This window comes from Scyliorhinus canicula, chromosome 8, assembly GCF_902713615.1.
Source record: "Scyliorhinus canicula chromosome 8, sScyCan1.1, whole genome shotgun sequence".
In the NCBI taxonomy this organism is placed as follows: Eukaryota; Metazoa; Chordata; class Chondrichthyes; order Carcharhiniformes; family Scyliorhinidae; genus Scyliorhinus; species Scyliorhinus canicula.
Genome location: NC_052153.1, coordinates 53,010,744 through 53,027,123, shown reverse-complemented (window position 1 = coordinate 53,027,123; position 16,380 = coordinate 53,010,744). Strand labels below are relative to the sequence as shown.

Genomic DNA, 16,380 nt, shown 5'->3' with positions numbered 1-16,380 from the left:
GGCACGGGCCTAGCCCCTCAATGTTAGGGCTTGGCCCCTAAAGGTGCAGAGACCTCCGCACCTTTGGGGCGGCCCGACGCTGGAGTGGTTCACGCCACTCTATCACGCCGGACCCCCCCCCCCCCCCCACCACCCCGCCGGGTAGGGGAGAATCCCGGCCTTTGAGTGCGAACATATGCAGTCAAACATTAAAATCCATAATTTCCAGTTACCCTGCACCTTCGTAGGCTGCGCTATAACAGCGACTTGCTGATATACTCGGCATTGAAATTAGGACATGAAGTTTCATCAGTTTGCCATTAAACCCAGCAGAAGCTGTTAGTGGATTTTTAATAGCATGATAAGGTATCATTACAGCCAATCAACTTATTTTGCGCCAACAATTTAAATGCATATGTGTAGAGTCTCGACCCTTTCGAGCTGAATGTTTTGGATATTTTTCTTCTTCTGACTTTTCCACCGCTCCCTTTCTTTGTCAGTCCTTATTTTTTGCTTTGGATATATGATTCAAATCTAATTTACACTTCTTGGTTAAGACTAGGCACGTCACCGTGTAGATTCTTCAATCAGATTAAAGACCTCGCTGCGTGCCCGTCTCTCATATACCACACATCCCTGGTAGAGCAGGTTGCAACGCTCAAATTCCCAGTGGCAGTAAGTCGGTTCTAAAAAAAGCCCCGCAAAAACTTTGTGAACATCAATTAGCATATTGAACAGCGAGTCCCATTCTATTATCGCTGACCGCAAAATTTACACGAGAAGGGGAAACTCTGCATATTCTGGAATATGCTATGAAAATATTTACGTTCCACTGTCTAATTCTGACTCTCCCCAGTGAGCCTCCCTACCATTTTTATAAATAAGAATAACTTTAACCTTACCTCCAGTAAAACAAAATCCAAAGTTCGTGGTCCAGTGTAAGCAAAACCCACAAATACTGCATTTTGCAGTATTTTCTCTTTCATATTTGTAATTCATCTATGCTTTAATATCCATTTTCTAGTTTAATCACTAAAATTGTGCACAATGCTGCAAATGTTCTTTACCTAGTGTATTTTGTTTCAGCGTTAACTTAAATTTCCATATTTCTCGGCAGATACCAAAGGACTTTATTGCCCCATTGTCTGAGTCTGGACATTGACAGAGACAAATCCACTTCTGGATGCCTGTCTGAGTACTAATTTCATTACAATAATTTTCCATGATGTCATACATTATTCCCTCCAATATGCAACACTTCGTATTTGTTAGTATAAAATTTGATCCACCATATATTTGGATCAAGTAGGCAGTCATATGATCCCTTTGCAAATATTTAGCTGCGTCCTCAGCTTTTACTGCACTGCCCAGTTAAATGTTATCTAACAATCTTGCAGCTGGTTTCGCAGTTCATGTTATTTGTGTAAACATGAAACAGGCACATAATCTTGAGGAACGCCACCTAGCTAGCTTGTCAAACACCTCTCACTAGCACTCAGTATATTTTCTTTTATCCACCACACTCCCATTCTGGATTCCCAAAGCTTTCAACAACTGATCTAGCATCTTTACATCATAAAATGTCCCGTGGAACTACTCAGGATCAATATAAAGCAAAATATGACACTGAGCCACATGAGGAGATATTAGGTCAGATGACCAAAGGTTGGTCAAAAGTAAGCTTTAAGAAGGATTATAAAGGAAGATAGAGAGGTAGATACATTTAGGGAAGGATTTCCATAGCTTACGGCTGAGGCAACTGAAAGAACTGCCACCAATGTGGTGATTGTAATTGGGGATGCTCAAGTGGTTTCAATTAGATATCTCAGAGGATTGTAGGCTGGAGGAGATTATGAGGGTAGGGAGGGACATGGCCATTGTGATATTTGAAAACAAGGGTGAGAATTTTAAAATCAAGACATTGCTTGACCAAAAGATAATGTAGGTCATTAAGCACAGGGTGCCTGGAATGTGGTGTGAGTGCTCTGAAAGCTAGTGATTCGAAACAAACCTGTTGGACTTTAACCTGGTGTTATAAACTTCTTACTGTGCTCACCCCAATCCACTGCCGGCATCTCCACATCATGCTTTACAGAGAAAATACTGACCACGTATTATTTCAGCTAATCAATGAGCTAGATTTTCTCTGACCACAGGGTGGCCTGACTGACAGAAAGGATTAAAAAGCCAGAGTAAACTCGGTCTCATTGCACAGAGAACAAAGTAAAACCTTAGGGGCAGGAACTGAAGTATTAGTAAACAGACAGTTTAGCACATGCTATTGCAAGACAAATAATCCAGTTGAGCAGACCTATAAAAAGGCAAAGAGGCCATCACAGCTAGGAGGCCTTAGGGGGTCCTGTGTGTTGACTGTGTCCAAAACCCAGGTGGAAAGTAAAAACCAGACAAGTGGTCAAGTTATTGCCTTGATTTGTTAAATATAACTTTTATTTCTTAATAAATTATCCTGATTTGCAGTATCAAAATATTTTCTGTTGTCTTATTGCTTTCAGTCTTGTCAAGCTAAACCTGGAGCGAGCCTTTTTACTCAACCTGTGATATTTCTTTTAAGCTATTTTTATATATCTCTAAGCTGCTCAAAGACCTCATTCCACAAAGTCTGTTTTTATACTTTATTTTAATTGCCTATTTGTCCTTTTTTCCAAGTAGCTTCATTTCTTTGAATTTCTTTCTTGTAATTTAGGCAAACTCTAGTCCCCATAAAATGAGAGCAATGCTATTGGCCATTAGTTCAAGCTAAATTCATTGAGAAGCAACTAATATCAGTACTTGAAATAAGATAGCCATGTCTTAATGGCTAACTTAAACCCACGGCGTGGGTTTCCTCCGGGTGCTCCGGTTTCCTCCCACAAGTCCCGAAAGACATGCTTGTTAGGTGAATTGGACATTCTGAATTCCCCCTCTGTGTACCCAAACAGGTGCCGGAGTGTGGCGACTAGGGACTTTTCACAGTATCTTCATTGCAGTGTTAATGTAAGCCTACTTGTGACACTAATAAAGACTATTATTACTAATATATGTTATATAGACAAAATGAGTTGGTGGAAGTGATTGAGAAAATACCTAATTGAAGGTGAGATTGTTTTCACTGTCACCACTCTGGCCCACAAAATCTTTATATTAGTTAAGCTCCCCTGATGCTGGTTAGACAAAAAGAAAATTTTTATTTACACATGTTCTTGCAACTGTGTTTCAGCTTTCTAATGTGTCTTGGTTAACAGGATTGCAAGTTGAAACACACACAGAATTTAGCAAATAAATAACACCATATGCTCTTTAATTTTTGGTTTCAATTCATTTTATTAGACAGCTGGACTGTTGTGCAGTCCTCAGACAGTTTGCATTATCTACATTCAACCACTGCAGCCTAAAGGACCACAACTGTTCATACAAATGCTTTGACATGTAAAGAACTGTCTCAGCATGTTCTAATAAGGGTCTTTTCATCTCTTATGGACTGGTTCTAATATTTTCTAGGTATTTGTATTACCAATATCTTGTTGCATCTGTATATTAAACTTACTTTTAAAGAAGTCTATTTACTTGGAGCATGAAAATAGCAGTCTGACAATAACATTTGCCTCCTTTTGGAGTAAACAGCATCCCACATGGTAACATTACCCATTATGTGCCAAAGGCGAGGGGTTATATTAGCTCACACCACAATCCCATATAAAGGTGTTGGTGTTGGTTTACAGGATTTGGAAGCTGCTTCTCTGCCGTGAATTGTAACAGTAAACATTGTAAAATTGGAGGTGAGGAAGTGCAGGCAGCGATAGGGAAGATGCAGTCGGGGAAGGGACCGGGGCCAGATGGGTTCCCGGTGGAGTTTTATAAGAAGTTCAAGGATAACCTGACATCGCTGATGGTGGAAATGTTTGAGGATGTGATGGTAAAGGGAGGGTTGCCGGAGACAATGAGTCATGCAATCATTTCATTGTTACTTAAAAAGGGAAGGATCTGGTGGAGTGTGGGCCATATAGGCCCATTTCTCTACTGAATGTGGATGGCACGATACTGGCGAAGGCTTGTGCGGTGAGGCTGGAGTAGTGTCTTCCGAAGGTGGAGGGGGGAGGATCAGACGGGGTTCGTCAAGCTGTCATCGAACGCGCGGCAGCTGCTGAATGTGGTGCTTTCTCCGGCACAGGGAAGGGAGTTAGAAATGGTGGTGGCATTCGAAGTGGAGAAGGCGTTTGAGAGGAGAGTCATTTGTTTGCGGTGCTGGAGAAGTTGGAGTCTGAGCCTCTGTTTGTGGCATGGGTGAAGTTGTTATACAAGGACCCGACAGCAGACAAATGACATGAATTCGGGGCACTTCCCACTATTTCGGTGAACGAGGCAGGGATGCCCATGTCCCCCCTTCCGTTCACGTTGGCAATTGAGCCATTGGCTATTGCGCTGAGTGGTTTGGACTTATGGAACATAGGGTGTCTCTGTACTCGGATGATCTGCTGCTGTATATTTTGGACCTGGGCTCATCAGTGAGGAACATATTGGGGTTGCTGAAGAAATATGGGACGTTCTCGAGGTATAAATTTAATTTAGGGAAGAGTGAGTATTTTGCAGTGTAGTTTCCAGGTGCAGGACGGCAGTGGAAGGGTTGCCATTTTGGGGAGCAACAACTCACTTTAGGTATTCTGGGGTGCAGATGGCACGGGATTGGGCATGATTTCATAAGCTAAATTTCACGAGTCTGGTGGGGAGGGTGAAGGAGGATTTGGGGAGATGGGACAGTTGTCTTTGTTGTTGGCAGCACTTCAAGTTGAGGGCAGGGTCGAGGGTGAATGCGAGGTTCCGAGGCTGGGAGGAGAAAGGGGTGAAAGAGTTGCAGGATCTAGTTCTGAAGGGGCGATTCACAAGTTTGGAGGAGTTGGGGGTGAAGTATGGGTTCCAGTGTAAAGAGGGCTTCAGGTATGTGGAGGAACAGAATTTTGCAAGAAAGGTTTTCCAGAGCTTCCCGATGGCACATCCTCCTCGTTGTTGGAGGAGGTTCTGTTGCTGGGGGTGTTGAGAGAGTCGAGTTGTTTCAGCGATCTACAGCAGGATTATGGAGGAGGATAAAGAGACCCTGGAAGGGATTAAGGCCAAGTGGAAGGAAGAGCTGGGGATGGGGTTGGAAAAAATATTCTGGTGTGAAGTGTCGATGCCTCGACCTCGTGTGCAAGGGGTGACGGAAATCAGAGAATGAGATCTCAAAGATTCTCAATCCTGCAGTTTTGTGGGATTTTCTGCCGGGATCGTCATTTTCACCCACGGCAAATGCCGACAGAAACGCCCCTGCAAGCTCGATAAGGCTTTTTCTCATTTAAATTTCAAGGTTACTAACTGTAAAAAAGTTGTATCGTTAACGTTAGCATGCAACATAAACTGGTCAAACTTTTAAGTGGAATAAACATGGGGGTCGATTCTCCAGAAAGATTTCAAAGTGGGGGAGCATTGCGGGAACAGCTGCGAGTTTCCCGGCACTCGGCCCAGCGAATTCATCGCTAATTAGTCCACTTAATGAGACCCCACTGGCTTCTCGCAGCAAATGAAGGCTCGCCAGCCAATTCACCGGGACCACACTTGCCAGCCCCCCACTAATAAGGTTGAACAGCACTTAAACAGCCCTTGCACAGCCAATAGCCAGCTTCCCACCATGGCGCTGAGAACACGGGCCCCAAGGTTTGGCGATGCACATCTGGCCAGGCGCCTGTACGCAATGGAGGCCAGCAAGGATGCCCTGTTCCTCTGAGGGTCCCGGAGGGTGAGCTACCCTAGCCAGTGCTGCCTGGGACAAAGTGTCTGCGGCTGTAAGCTCTGGGAGCATGACCAGGTCTGGCCTCGAGCGCCGTAAGGTCAGCGACCTACACCAGGCAGCATGGGTGAGTAGACACCAACGCCCCACCACCACCCCACAACTCTCCATGCAGCCCATAACCCTCCTTTCACCCCACTCTCCCTTCAACTCCCTCTCAACCCTTCCTTCACCCCCCCCCCCACTACTGTGACTCACGCATGTGGCTAATGATGCCCTCTCTGTGTCTCCACAGGAGAAACTGTCACACAATCATCGAGAGGGGCCCAGACAGGCGGTGAGATGCCAGACTTAAGAATCCACACCATCTTCAAGGAATGTGCCCTGGAGGTGACTGGTGTGGCCGAGGACAGAGCGGTCACCAATGCGGAGGTTGGCGGAAGCCGCTGAGGTGAGGGTCCACTGGGCCCCACCCGGGGGACCTGTCAAACGCGAGTTGTTATTGCCTTACTGACTGACCCAACACTCCTACTGGCCACATGACCATTCTCCCACAGGTCCTCCAGCCGATGGCGCTGGCCTATCCTGGGTGGCCTCCTCTCCAGCCTTCCAGAATACCTTGGAGGAAGACACGATCGAGACAGCACAGCTGCCATCCTAACCCTCCACCAGGGCAGATATACACACCTCGGTGGGAAACATTTGTCAGGCTTCTGGGGCACAACCTGATGAGCACGACACAGCTGCTGAAGCACATCAGGTGGCAGGAACCCACAGGCCAGAGAGCAGTCGGAGGTCTGCTGGATCCCAGGACCCGATTGGGTCCCAACTGATGCAGAGCCTCTTGTACAGTTACCCGGAACTGATGGAGATGTTAGGGTGGGTCAGAGCACTCAGAGGGAGATGTCACATTACTCCAGCAGATCCATAGCCGACTGGGAGCAGCACGGTGTTTCAGTTGTTAGCACTGCTGCCTCACGGCACCAAGGTCGCAGGTTCGATCCCGGCCCTGGGTCAGTGTACGGAGTTTTGCCCCCACAACCCAAAGATGTTCAGGGTAGGTGAATTGGCCACACTAAATTGCCCCTTAATTGGAAAAAAATAATTGGGTACTCTAAAAAAGATCCATAGCCGACTGGAGGAGTCCCAGGGGCTATGGACGCAGGAGATGTCGATGTCGCTGGGAATGTGTGGCACCGAGGCCAACACTATTAGGATGGCGACCGGAATGGAGAGTCTGGTGCACGACGTCGGCACCATGAGTGAAAATGTCCACGGCGTTGCGCAGTCGGTGATGGCCATGGCTGAGGATCTCGGCAGAATGTCCGACTTGCTGGGGATGTGACCCAGTACCAGGCTGACCTTGATGAGGATCCACGGAGCTTGTTCCACTCAGACGGGAATGGCTGAGGCGCTGCAGAACTTGTCCCAGTCACAGGTGGGCATTGCCGAGACACTTCAGAGCATGTCCCAGTCGCTGAGGAGCATCGCCATGGGCGTCGACTCCTTGGTGCAGACATTTGGGAATCGTCCAGGATGGCAGAGCCAGATGATGCAGGGGCAGCCGAGGCTTGAACCAGCTGCCCCTCCATCCCAAGATGAACTCTGGGTCCCTATGGGCACCGACCAGGAGGAGGAAGCGGCAAGTGCCAACTCGGACCAGTCCCATGGGGCGGCGACGGTGGCCACCAGCTCCTCCGAATTCAACCCATCTGATGAGGCCGCGTCTCGCAGTCAGCACACGGGACAGGGCGTCATGGCTGTGCATGTGTAATCGACAAGTGGGCCGGGGCCCTCGTGCCCCAGTGGCCCCAAAGGAGGCTTAACAGGGGCATCGAAGGCCAGAGGGAAAGGTAAGCAGCTGGCTGTCTCCACTTCAGATGAGCATCCTGGGGAGACACCTAGATGAAGCGGTAGAGCAAGAAAGGTCAAGCACATCGAGGATCGCGGAGGATACCGGGGGGGAGGGGGGGGGGGGGGGGGGGGAAGAAGAAGAGAGAAGAGGGTGGGGGGGGTGATGGGGAGAGTGGGGTGGCAGCAATGGGTATGGGGAATTGTATGACACCTGTGACACATTAAAAACCCTTGAGCACAATCAGTATGACGCCTCTGTCACTTTCTTCCGCTATGCGGGCCCACCTCCAAACCCTTTGACCATCTCTCCGGGCATCTTCCCCCGCCCCATAGCTCTAGAGCCACCCTCCGGCCGAGGACCTGTTCCCGGAGCTGCGTCCCATTCCCTGGGTGTATGGATATTGGCTGCTGCGTGTGTGGTGCTGCCTTCTGCAGTGTTCAAGCACAGTGTCCATACATCAAGGTGAGAATGGGATGCTAGGCAATGACTCCCATATGCTACATGGCCCACCCGCCCACGGGAATCCACTTGGGTTGTGTGAAGTACTCACTTAACCACGATTGCCAATTCCCTATTAGCAGCACGGTAGCATTGTGGATAGCACAATCGCTTCACAGCTCCAGGGTCCCAGGTTCAATTCCGGCTTGGGTCACTGTCTGTGCGGAGTCTGCACATCCTCCCCGTGTGTGCGTGGGTTTCCTCTGGGTGCTCCGGTTTCCTCCCACTGTCCAAAGATGTGCAGGTTAGGTGGATTGGCCATGCTAAATTGCCCTTAGTGTCCAAAATTGCCCTTAGTGTTGGGTGGGGTTACTGGGTTATGGGGATAGGGTGGAGGTGTTGACCTTGGGTAGGGTGCTCTTTCCAAGAGCCGGTGCACACTCGATGGGCTGAATGGCCTCCTTCTGCACTGTAAATTCTATTTACAGTAGCCTTCAGCCGCAAGGCGGTTGCTGGGAGTTAAGGGTGGTCGGTGGGTAAGACGGGCAGTGGCTGGGGTTGTCCCTGGAATGGGTACACAATCCAGGGGATGGCATGCTGGTGACCAGCGCCGTTGCCCCTCCAGCTCCTCCCCCTTTCCAGGGGCCCACCCTCCGGAGGGTTCTCCACACCCCCCCTGCCGAGCACTGGGTGGCAAGCCCAGCGCCCCCGGGCTCTTCTGCCGGTAAACAAAATGGCTACTCACTTATTCGGCTCCCCACAGAAGCCCTTCCGCCAAGTTCACGTTTTTAAAAAGGAGTACTAATCAGCGGCAGTGAGAGTTCCGGGAGGCTGCTGAATGACAGGAGGATGAGGTCACTCCCGTTAATTGTATGGAAATATGGCTTAAATGGTGATAATTGGTTTCTCGGCACGCTAAGGCGAGATCCCGATTTTGCCTATGGCACCGGGCCAGTTGCATTGCAAACTGTTTGGCGCCTGGCGCGGTTCTCATTTTCGGCCTCTCCCGCTATTCACTGACCTCGTTTCACTTGAGCGAGAGCAACGAGGCCGGAGAATGGCTCTCATGATTTCATCTGCATGTGGATTTCCTTTACAACAGTAATATCACACACTGGCTGGAATTCCCCTGCAGCGAAGTTGTCTCGTCATTGGTTGCAGGCGTGATCTTCTGGTGCTACTGAAGTCAATGACAATTTACGTGGCTTGCCTCTCCTGCCATGGGTTCGACTTTAGCGGGACCGGAAGATCCCACCGGCACCAAGGACTCTATAATTCCCCCCATTATTTTCTGGTAGATTTAATCTGTTGCCTTCTTTAGAATGTTCTTAATAACCTTGTCAACTTGGAATACACTGAATGAGATTTGCTCACATTCAGATTTGGAGCCACATTCAAACAAGCAAGTAACAAGAGGAATTTCTACCCCAGGAAATTCAACGAAAGCCAGTTCTGAGTAGGCGCTTGGACCTGGATAAATGATCCAAGGCTCTGTCCAGGTATGGAAACTACCAGGACAAGTACTCAGATAAATTCCTAAATCTCTGCGTGATTTGAAGTTTGTAGTGTGCGAGAATAATATAATCTCAAAGTTTTCTGTTAATTTGGAGGTATCTTTCTCCTGCTGACAATGATATTCTTTAATGGCAGGATAGATATTGACCTGTGAAAGTTTTGATGCTGGAAAGTGGATGATACTACCATGACAACCATTTGGGGGTTCAACTAACTTTTTTGCCAGATGCCCTTCTGTAAAGGTACATCCATCGTCTATGCTAAAAGCCTGCACCCGGTACTGTTTTTCACCACGTTTAATGCTTCGAGCATTGCAATACAGAATACCAGATCCATTGCCTTGATCCATTGACACCATCTGACATTCCCCGCACTCCTCTCTGGAAACAAAATCCCCAAAATTCCAGCTCTCTCCATGATTGTCACTAAAGAAAGTGAAAACGCGAGACATGACTTGGCCACTTGATTGTTTCTCGTAAGCATGGGCAGGGATAATAATGCGTCCAGACCGGAGCTGAATACCATGGCCTGGCCCCACAGCAAATGTTGCCCACTTGTTAATGTACTGACCTATGGTACAATCTGTCAGATCGGTAGGATTGCTCCAATTCTGTCCTTTGTCCTTGCTGGTGACAAAGCAAAGTCGTGTGACATTTTTCCCAGTTCTTATTTGATGTTGCTCAGGTGTATTTCCAAACACAGCAATGAAGAAGAGGAAGACAGTGCCTGTATCTTTGTCATAGACAGGACAGGGATTCATGGATCGATGATTCTTTAGTTGTGCAGACTCAATAGATGTCACATTCTCCCACTGAGAAAATCAAAGCAGGAGTTAATCAGCTAGAACTGAATCAGTACATTAACTTCCCATCAGCTGTGAAGTTCTGAAAACAGATTACGATGTTCCCATTTTCAATACATGAAGTAGATGGGTGATGTCATTCTTCCATAGAAACCCATGGTTCCCCATGACAGGTTAAAATCAATCCTTGAATGACTAAAGTGCTTGTCATCACTACCCCACAGAGTCCACTGCTCGCATTAATAACCCTTCAATTGAAAAGACCTTCTCTGACTTCAGGACTGAATTTGTCTTTTACCATTTTATGATCTGAAACCATATAATCCCTACAGAGCAGAGGAGGCCATTCGGCCCATTAAGTCTGCACCGCTCCCCCGTAAACACACACTACCTAGCCCGCTCCATCCTCGTAACCCCGTACATTGTTCAGGCCAATCCACCTAACCTGCACAGACTGTGGGAGGAAACCCACGCAGACATGGGGAGAACTTGCAAACTCCATTCAGTCACCCAAGGCCGGAACCGAAGCCGGGTCCCTGCTGCTGTGAGCTGCATTGGCTTTCCCCATTCCAGTTATATAACTTTGCATGGTCCCTTCTCATTTGCCTCCTTTTAAAGGTGAAATACTGTTTTTTTTTCTAATCTATCCTTGCAATTCTGTCCTCAGTCACTACAGATCAGGTTCAAACCATTTCAGGGATTTCGTGTTTCCTTAGTACCTCAATGAAAGAACTGAAAATGGCTCAAAGTACTTCCAGGCACTCTCATGCTTACTGATCTGGCAATATCGATCAACATTTTGTGCATTTTACTAATTGTTGGTCGAGGAAACTGAACACAGTCCATCACTTCAGACCTCCGTAAATACCTTCCAAACTAGATTGACCTCTTTGTTAAGTATGTCCCAGCTTTCTCTTACCGTTTCCCACTTTTTCCCATCACACCATCTTGTATATGGTCAAACATCAGGGTCAGAATATTGATTTAAAATATGCATTTTTAAAATTAAAATAACAAATTTATTGAAATTGTATAAATATGAAAAGGGACATTCTCAGCAGTCTGGGCACAGGTCTACCAGAGACGTTAAGGCCAAGCAGGCTCAAGAAAAGGGAATTATTTATCAGAAAAATATTGTAAATACAATAATTATTTCTTCATTAACATACTTGTTAATAAAGTGCAATTATTGTATAATAAATTTTAAAAAATATAAATTTAAAATACCCAATTTTTTTTCCAATTCAGGGGCAATTTAGCATGGCCAATCCACCTACCCTGCACATCTTTGGGTTGTGGGGGTGAGACCCCCGCAAACACAGGGTGATTGAGCCAATATAATTAACATATTAACCCACATGCACCCCTCTCAACTTCCAATACTCACTTGCACCCAGTTCAATGATTGCTGGCTACATTTCCAGAGAGAAAGTGTACAATTCTACCCACTTTAAATCATAGACCTGGGCATTTTAAAGGCAGCACAGACAGAGTGATTTGATCTAATATAGCAAAAAAGGACTAACATTCATATTTTATCATTCAAGTTCCTAAGTGAGATAATCACAGGAAGCGGGTTGTATAATAGGATTTACCCAAGCTGTAAATAGCTGGGGGGGGGGGGGGGGGGTCCAAGTGTCAAAATCCAGGAAGCTTTTACTGAGAGGAAAACAAGGTGGCAAGGCAAGATGACAACAAACAATAGGGACAAAAAATGATTAATTCATAAAATCACATTGCATGTGTACAAATGGCATTTCACTAAATGCCAACAGGTTTCTTTCATCTTTTGACACAGCATGCAATGTAGAATTTTCCTACTCCCCACATCCCCAACTCCTGTAATTAAATCTAACTGCAAATCCCAATTAAAATTGGATTTCATCCCAGTCATTCTTTTTTTTCCGTTTGTGGAATGTGAGCACCACTGGCAAGGCCAGTTCCTATTGCCCATCCCTAAACAGGCCTGAGAAGGTGGTGACGACCTGTTTTCTTGAGTGGCTGCAGTCGATCTGAAGAAGAATCCACAAATGTTTTTTAAAAAATTATATTTAAAAATAAATTTTAGAGTTCCCAATTCCTTTTTTCCAATTAAGGGGAAATTTAGCGTGGCCAATCCACCGAGCCGGCACATATTTTGGGTTGTGGGGCTGAAACCCACGCAAACACGGGGAGAATGTGCAAACTCCACACGGACAGTGAGCCAGGGCCGGGATCGAACCTGGGACCTCAGCGCCGTGAGGCAGCTGTGCTAACCACTAGGCCACCGTGCTGCCCACCCACAAATATTTTAATCAAGTTCAGTTGAAAAGTACAATTAACCAATTTTATACTTGCCTACCACATGAATTTTAAAATTGCACCCCCTGCACATTCTTCTTCCAGTTTACCTCAAAATTATTTAAAGACATTTCATATGTGCCCCTTCGGAGCACGAGTGCATCAGCATCTTCGTCCCTGGAGCCCAATCGCTTCTCAGCAAATGCCAAAAGTGTGCCTGTGTCTGGAATGTGGAGCAGGGCAGGAATTCGATATCCAAAACTTTTCTCTTGTTTGAACAGGACAGTTGTGTTGAAAGAATTTGTGGATGCCATCTTGCCAGAGAAATTGGACAGTGTAGATATGAAAAAGGCATTAATTTCTCTGCAAATGGAGGAAGACGGATGATCAGAAAACATTTTGAAACTTGCTTAAACTGTGCAAACCAGGTAAGAGTCACAATACTACAGCACAGTGATGCAACATTTATCCTGGATATCTCTGTGATCAAAAACCTCATTCAGCATCAATCGTGTCAAGAGATTTTTCTAGTCTAGGGAATAGAACAATGTTCTATGGAATGGATAAAATTAGGAAAATCAAGTCTGCCAGAATTTTTAGAACTACTGCTCGCAGATTAATAAGTGACTCATTAATATCTTGAATGCTGTAACTGAGCGTGCGTCAAACTGCCAATTAAAGTACAAGATCCACTTTTCAGTAAATTATGTGGGAATGACTGTGATCTAGAAGCACCATGGGCAGGGAGGTTGGGAGAGGAGTGCTGGATTTAGAAACAGCCTAGTGGAGGACAGAAGCATGAGGGGATGTCAGGGAGCACAGTGGGATACCTCAGTCTGGTCTCGAGGCTTGGATGTATAAGCACTCATGGGACCAGATACGAGTGCCCAGGGGCGGGGCGGGTGAACTGGGAGTGTAGACTAGGATGAGGAAGTGAGGAGTTCTGTGAGATGGAGTCAGCAATTTGAGATCTATGGTCAGTAATGGTGTGCAGCGGAGAGGCACTCTATGAATGAGAAGGGTATTTATCATGGGACTCTGGTGGTTAGGGCTGTCATAATGAATTTAATCGGGGTATTGTGACGGAACTCCTTGTGTTGACAGGAAATGAGCAATGGGAGTTTGTGAGGGGGCTCTGTAAATAAGAAGGGTATGAAAAGGTTTTGCGGATGAAGAAGGTCGTGATGATGGTTTTTTATTCTTTAAATGTAGCAAGGTCTGTATTTGTAGCCCAATCCTAACTGCCATTGAGAAGGTGGTGGAGAGCTGCTTTCTTGAATCGCTGGAGTCAATCTGATATAGGCACGCCCACAGTGCCATTAGAAAGGGAGTTCCAGGTTTCTGAACCAGCGATAGTAAAGGAACAGCAGTATAGTTCCAAGTCAGGATGATGTGCCATGACGGATGGAGGTGAGGGGCGGCGGTGAGGGGCGGCGGTGAGGGGCGGCGGTGAGGGGCGGCGGTGAGGGGCGGCGGTGAGGGGCGGCGGTGAGGGGCGGCGGTGAGGGGCGGAGGTGAGGGGCGGCGGTGAGGGGCGGCGGTGAGGGGCGGCGGTGAGGGGCGGCGGTGAGGGGCGGCGGTGAGGGGCGGCGGTGAGGGGCGGCGGTGAGGGACGGCGGTGAGGGACGGCGGTGAGGGGCGGCGATGCGGGACGGCGGTGAGGGGCGGAGATGCGGGACGGCGGTGAGGGGCGGAGATGAGGGACGGCGGTGAGGGACGGCGGTGAGGGACGGCGGTGAGGGACTGCGGTGAGGGACTGCGGTGAGGGACTGCGGTGAGGGACTGCGGTGAGGGGCGGAGATGAGGGGCGGAGATGAGGGGCGGAGATGAGGGGCGGAGATGAGGGGCGGAGATGAGGGGCGGAGATGAGGGGCGGAGATGAGGGGCGGAGATGAGGGGCGGAGATGAGGGGGCGGAGATGAGGGCGGAGATGAGGGGCGGAGATGAGGGGCGGAGATGAGGGGCGGAGATGAGGGGCGGAGATGAGGGGCGGAGATGAGGGGCGGAGATGAGGGACTGCGGTGAGGGACTGCGGTGAGGGACTGCGGTGAGGGACTGCGGTGAGGGGTGGAGGTGAGGGACTGCGGTGAGGGGTGGAGGTGAGGGACTGCGGTGAGGGGTGGAGGTGAGGGACTGCGGTGAGGGGTGGAGGTGAGGGACTGCGGTGAGGGGTGGAGGTGAGGGACTGCGGTGAGGGGTGGAGGTGAGGGACTGCGGTGAGGGGTGGAGCTGAGGGACTGCGGCGAGGGGTGGAGCTGAGGGACTGCGGTGAGGGGTGGAGGTGAGGGACTGCGGTGAGGGGTGGAGGTGAGGGACTGCGGTGAGGGGTGGAGGTGAGGGACTGCGGTGAGGGGTGGAGGTGAGGGACTGCGGTGAGGGGTGGAAGTGAGGGACTGCGGTGAGGGGTGGAGGTGAGGGACTGCGGTGAGGGGTGGAGGTGAGGGACTGCGGTGAGGGGTGGAGGTGAGGGGCGGAGGTGAGGGGCGGAGGTGAGGGACTGCGGTGAGGGGCGGAGGTGAGGGACTGCGGTGAGGGGTGGAGGTGAGGGACTGCGGTGAGGGGTGGAGGTGAGGGACTGCGGTGAGGGGTGGAGGTGAGGGACTGCGGTGAGGGGTGGAGGTGAGGGACTGCGGTGAGGGGTGGAGGTGAGGGACTGCGGTGAGGGGTGGAGGTGAGGGACTGCGGTGAGGGGTGGAGGTGAGGGACTGCGGCGAGGGTGGAGGTGAGGGACTGCGGCGAGGGGTGGAGGTTGAGGGGACTGCGGCGAGGGGTGGAGCTGAGGGACTGCGGCGAGGGGTGGAGCTGAGGGACTGCGGCGAGGGGTGGAGCTGAGGGACTGCGGCGAGGGGTGGAGGTGAGGGACTGCGGCGAGGGGTGGAGCTGAGGGACTGCGGCGAGGGGTGGAGCTGAGGGACTGCGGCGAGGGGTGGAGGTGAGGGACTGCGGCGAGGGGTGGAGGTGAGGGACTGCGGCGAGGGGTGGAGGTGAGGGACTGCGGCGAGGGGTGGAGGTGAGGGACTGCGGCGAGGGGTGGAGGTGAGGGACTGCGGCGAGGGGTGGAGCTGAGGGACTGCGGCGAGGGGTGGAGCTGAGGGACTGCGGCGAGGGGTGGAGCTGAGGGACTGCGGCGAGGGGTGGAGCTGAGGGACTCCCGCGAGGGGTGGAGCTGAGGGACTCCCGCGAGGGGTGGAGATGAGGGACTGCGGCGAGGGGTGGAGCTGAGGGACTGCGGCGAGGGGTGGAGCTGAGGGACTGCGGCGAGGGGTGGAGATGAGGGACTGCGGCGAGGGGTGGAGATGAGGGACTGCGGCGAGGGGTGGAGATGAGGGACTGCGGCGAGGGGTGGAGATGAGGGACTGCGGTGAGGGACTGCGGCGAGGGGTGGAGATGAGGGACTGCGGCGAGGGGTGGAGATGAGGGACTGCGGCGAGGGTGGAGATGAGGGACTGCGGTGAGGGGTGGAGATGAGGGACTGCGGTGAGGGGTGGAGATGCGGGACTGCGGTGAAGGGTGTTGAGGGTCTGTGATGTAGATTCGATGGGCCGAATGGCCTCCTTCTGCACCTTAAATTCTATGAAATCTATTCTATGAAGGGAACTGAGGGTCTGTGGTGAGGAGTGCAGATGAGGGAATGCGGTGAGGGTGGAGAGTGGTGAGGGGTGGAGTCGAGGGATCTCACAATGACATGGTAGCACAGTGGTTACCACAGTTGCCTCACAGCTCCAGCGGCCCAGGGCAGGGGGGGAAGGGGGA

General features: G+C 49.9%; 1 protein-coding gene across 3 annotated transcripts in view; it reads right to left on the bottom strand.

Annotated features, from left to right (window-relative positions):
- Nucleotides 1-8,977: 8,977 nt before the first annotated feature.
- The window catches only part of LOC119970255 (sialidase-3-like), a 100,541-nt gene continuing 93,138 nt past the window's right edge, over nt 8,978-16,380 (bottom strand). For 2 of the 3 annotated variants that reach the window (XM_038804574.1, XM_038804576.1), the window contains exons 2-3: nt 12,738-12,990; nt 8,978-10,356 (exon numbers count right to left, since the gene is read on the bottom strand). In XM_038804574.1, coding sequence (XP_038660502.1) covers nt 9,331-10,356; nt 12,738-12,990 — 1,279 coding nt within the window. In that variant the 3' untranslated portion in view covers nt 8,978-9,330. Of the gene's footprint in view, nt 10,357-12,688; nt 12,991-16,380 lie in introns of those variants that run through there. The other variant, XM_038804577.1, reaches the window with a different exon arrangement.